This window comes from Hibiscus syriacus, unplaced genomic scaffold, assembly GCF_006381635.1.
Source record: "Hibiscus syriacus cultivar Baekdansim isolate YM2019G1 unplaced genomic scaffold, ASM638163v2 tig00110450_pilon, whole genome shotgun sequence".
Classification (NCBI taxonomy): domain Eukaryota; kingdom Viridiplantae; phylum Streptophyta; class Magnoliopsida; order Malvales; family Malvaceae; genus Hibiscus; species Hibiscus syriacus.
Genome location: NW_024062743.1, coordinates 10600330 through 10603797, shown reverse-complemented (window position 1 = coordinate 10603797; position 3468 = coordinate 10600330). Strand labels below are relative to the sequence as shown.

The 3468-nt window shown below is 39.8% G+C and overlaps 1 protein-coding gene across 1 annotated transcript; it reads right to left on the bottom strand.

The window, feature by feature from the left end:
* Window positions 1-1467: 1467 nt before the first annotated feature.
* On the bottom strand, window positions 1468-3468 carry LOC120126078 (probable L-type lectin-domain containing receptor kinase S.5). The gene has a single exon (XM_039144379.1). It carries the CDS (start codon window positions 3451-3453, stop codon window positions 1513-1515), a length of 1941 nt encoding a protein of 646 aa, XP_039000310.1. The 5' UTR covers window positions 3454-3468; the 3' UTR covers window positions 1468-1512.

Here is a 3468-nt window from a genome sequence, read left to right as displayed (position 1 = left end):
AAAGGGGAAAAAGAAAAAACGCGCAGGAGAAAGCTCCCCATGTATCTATTTGCTCTTTCAAAGCTCCCTGTTATACTGCTTTGTTTTGGCTTTTAAAGTCCCCTCAAAATTAACAAGGTAAAATTACACGGTTGGTCCCTATATTTTGTTCTTTATTTTATTTTAGGATAAAATTAGGTTATTACAGTAGTAATTAAACTTTTCATTCTTATATCATATCGATCAAAATTTTTAGCCTTATATCATATCGATCAAATTTTTTAGCCTTATATCATAGTGATTAAACGTAAAATTTTCAGCCTTATATCATATGAATTAATTTTTTTTATCAAAGTCGATTACTTCATGGTTTTAGATACAAGTTTCCTTAGTTTAATAGTTCCTTTGATATAGAGTTACGGTAATATTCCCAGATTAATGTTCTGCTTTGGTGCATTGGGGCTGTGAACTCATCGTATGCAATAGCAAGTTGTTGTGGGTGTTGCGAAGCATGTGATTTTATGGCAAATTCGAGTGGGACAAATTGCATAAGAGCTTGCCCCAGACCTTTTCCCCTTTTCAATGTGTTCCATGAGTTTAAAACCACAAAAAAGGAACGACATTCATACAGTATTGTGAAAAGAAAACCCAATTGCTCTACCTGCATTTAATATTGGATGAGTTGGACACGGGCAAAAACTTTTCTGCAAAATTTTAATGAAAGGAGAGGGAGTTAAGAGGTTGAAGAAGATATGGAGATTTAATGTTAATATGGAAATATATAATTAATTAAAAATTAAGTCTAAATTTAATTATGAATAAGAAAAGAAGGCTGACATGTTTTAATTTTTTAATTTTAGTGGTTGAGTTCATATCCCACATGGTGAGAAGGGTTCATAAAATCATTTAAAATATTATATTTAGACATCTGAAAAAAATCAATAAATAAAAAATACAACTTACATAAATACCAATTTAAAATGAGTATTAATCCTTAAAATAATATTTGTTAGGGTGATAATTCAATTAAAAAAAAGCGTACATTGAACTTTCATAAGCGACCAAGTGGGGAGCAAGTAGTGTTTTTCCTTCTCAAGGTAAAGCCGTCAAGGTCAACTATTTTAAAGTTAAATTTGATGCCCATAGTACCATTGTGCCCAACACCTAAAGATCAGATTTGTGACCTTAAATGCCAAAACTCCTATTGGCAATCATGTGGGAATTAAGTTGTTTTGGATAAGCAAGGAAGTTGGCCTTAAAAGAGGGACCCTGAATTATTTGCCTTCGCTATAAACCTATATCAATTGCTTGAAAAAAGTATATCAAGGGCGGATGGCCTCCAAACGAAGGAACATCGTCCTCTTTCTTGAGAAATCTATGTTACAACCTAATTTCTTTGGAGTACATGTATATATGCATTAATGATCAAAGCAAATTCTTCAGTAAATATTTCCAAAGAGATAACTAGACAATAAATCTTAATACAAATGTTAAACTAGCCTGTGAAAACCTGCTCGCCATTGACTTTAGACTCTACCGACCGGTGAGGTCCGTAAATGGAGTGAGTTGGCTGCCTCTAAGAGAATAATCCATTTGACTGAAAGATGGGGGCATGGCTGGCCACACAAATGAAGGCCTCTCTTGGGGCACGTCAGGTGGATCAGCTTCCCCTGAAAGAACTTGCAAAACGCTACTCATACAAGGCCTGTAATGCGGGTTAGGATGGCAGCATGCCAATCCCAGAATTAGCACACGCTCGGCTTCGTTCTTGACAAAGTTCGCATCCATCCTGGAATCAACAGCGGCAGTGATCTTCCCGTTCTTATAGAATTCCCACAGCCAGTTGACAATGCTATTGTTGTAATTATTCTGCTCACTTTGGTTACCAGGCTTTCTCCCGCAAACAACTTCGAGGACGAGAACGCCGAACGAATAAACATCGGTTTCCACGGTGGCTCGGCTTATAAGAAAGGTCTCAGGAGCCATATAACCAGGTGTACCTGCTATCTCTATGGTGGAATGATGTGTCTTCTCTTTTCCTTCAACAGTTCGAGCCAATCCGAAATCCCCTAGCTTGGCAATGTACTCCGAATCCAACATTATGTTGCTGGCTTTTATGTCGCGGTGAAGCACCCTCTTTTGACAACCGTTGTGAAGATACTCGAGTGCTTGAGCCACTCCTCGTATGATGGTTAGCCTTTGCTCCCAGTTGAGTGTCCAACATTCCTCGGTACTTGCCTTGTGATTGCAGAATATGAACTTGTCAAGGCTTCCGTTCGGCATGTATTCATACACAAGGAGGAGCTCGCTTCTCTCGTAACACCATCCGATTAACTTGACGAGATTTTTGTGATTGAGGTTGCCGATTGTTGTTACTTCCGCTATGAATTCTTGCTTGCCTTGATTCGATTTCTTGGATACTTTTTTTATAGCGACATCCTTGTTCATCCATGATCCTTTATAGACAGTTCCAAATCCACCTTTCCCCAGCTTGTTCTTGCGGCTGAAGTTTGCAGTTGCTTGTTTCAATTCTTTCAATCGGAACTTCTTAGGACCAAAACCGGATCGATTGATCTCATCTTCTATATTTCCACGTGCTGCCCCTTCCATATCGTCTTCGATGCGGCCTCTTCTCCAATACAAGTAAATAACAAAAACGATGATCAACATCGTCAAGACCACCGTCGGAATCAAGATCCAAACCCACGAAAAGTTATCGTCTCCGTCAATATCGGTTCCCGAAAACGACCACGATTTGACACAGTTTAACTGCGTCTCATTGCTTGTTGATGCAGAGAATCCGACGAACACCTTGTTTGGAAGTGAGATCGAGAGATCAACAAGTTGGGAAAGCACAAGAACATCGTTTACCCTCACAGTCAAGTTTTCTCCATCATATTGAAGATGAACCAACAAATCCAAACCTCCTGAAATATTAAAACCAAAGCCAGTTAAAGAAACTGGAGAGATGGAGTTTATGCTATTTATGTTCAAGCCAACATGGTTGCCGTCCAAGTCTCCGTCGTCGCTCTTCCTCGTGTCGAACTCCACCGCCACTACGCCGGCTTCACGACTACCATTCGTACGGGAGTCTACAATCCCAAGCCATCTCCCTTCGCTGTTATCGGGAACACTGGAATCCCCAGTTATTATAAACGCCAAGCCTTCACCTCCAGCAGATGTTTGGTTTAGGATATTGAGGACGAAAGTTGTATCAAAAGAAGCAATGGCGCCATTGCTTTTCCAGAGACTAAAACGTTTATTGTACAAGGCTCGTCCCGCTCTGTTTTGCATGGAAGCTCCATTAACGTCGAGGGTAACTTGGATGGCATCCAAGGCTATGGAAGAATTTTTGCTCAAGATAAGCTGGTTTGCAGCATCGCCCTGGAAGTTCGGAAAATTGAAGTGAAAGCAGCTTACTTGAACCAGGAGCACTGCTAGGATTAAAAAGTAGGGCAATGGTGAAGGACACATTTTGGTAGAGAGAGA

Excerpts from the sequence above, each read along its gene's own strand:
- LOC120126078 (XM_039144379.1), bottom strand. The coding sequence starts at position 3,453 with ATGTGTCCTTCACCATTGCCCTACTTTTTAATCCTAGCAGTGCTCCTG.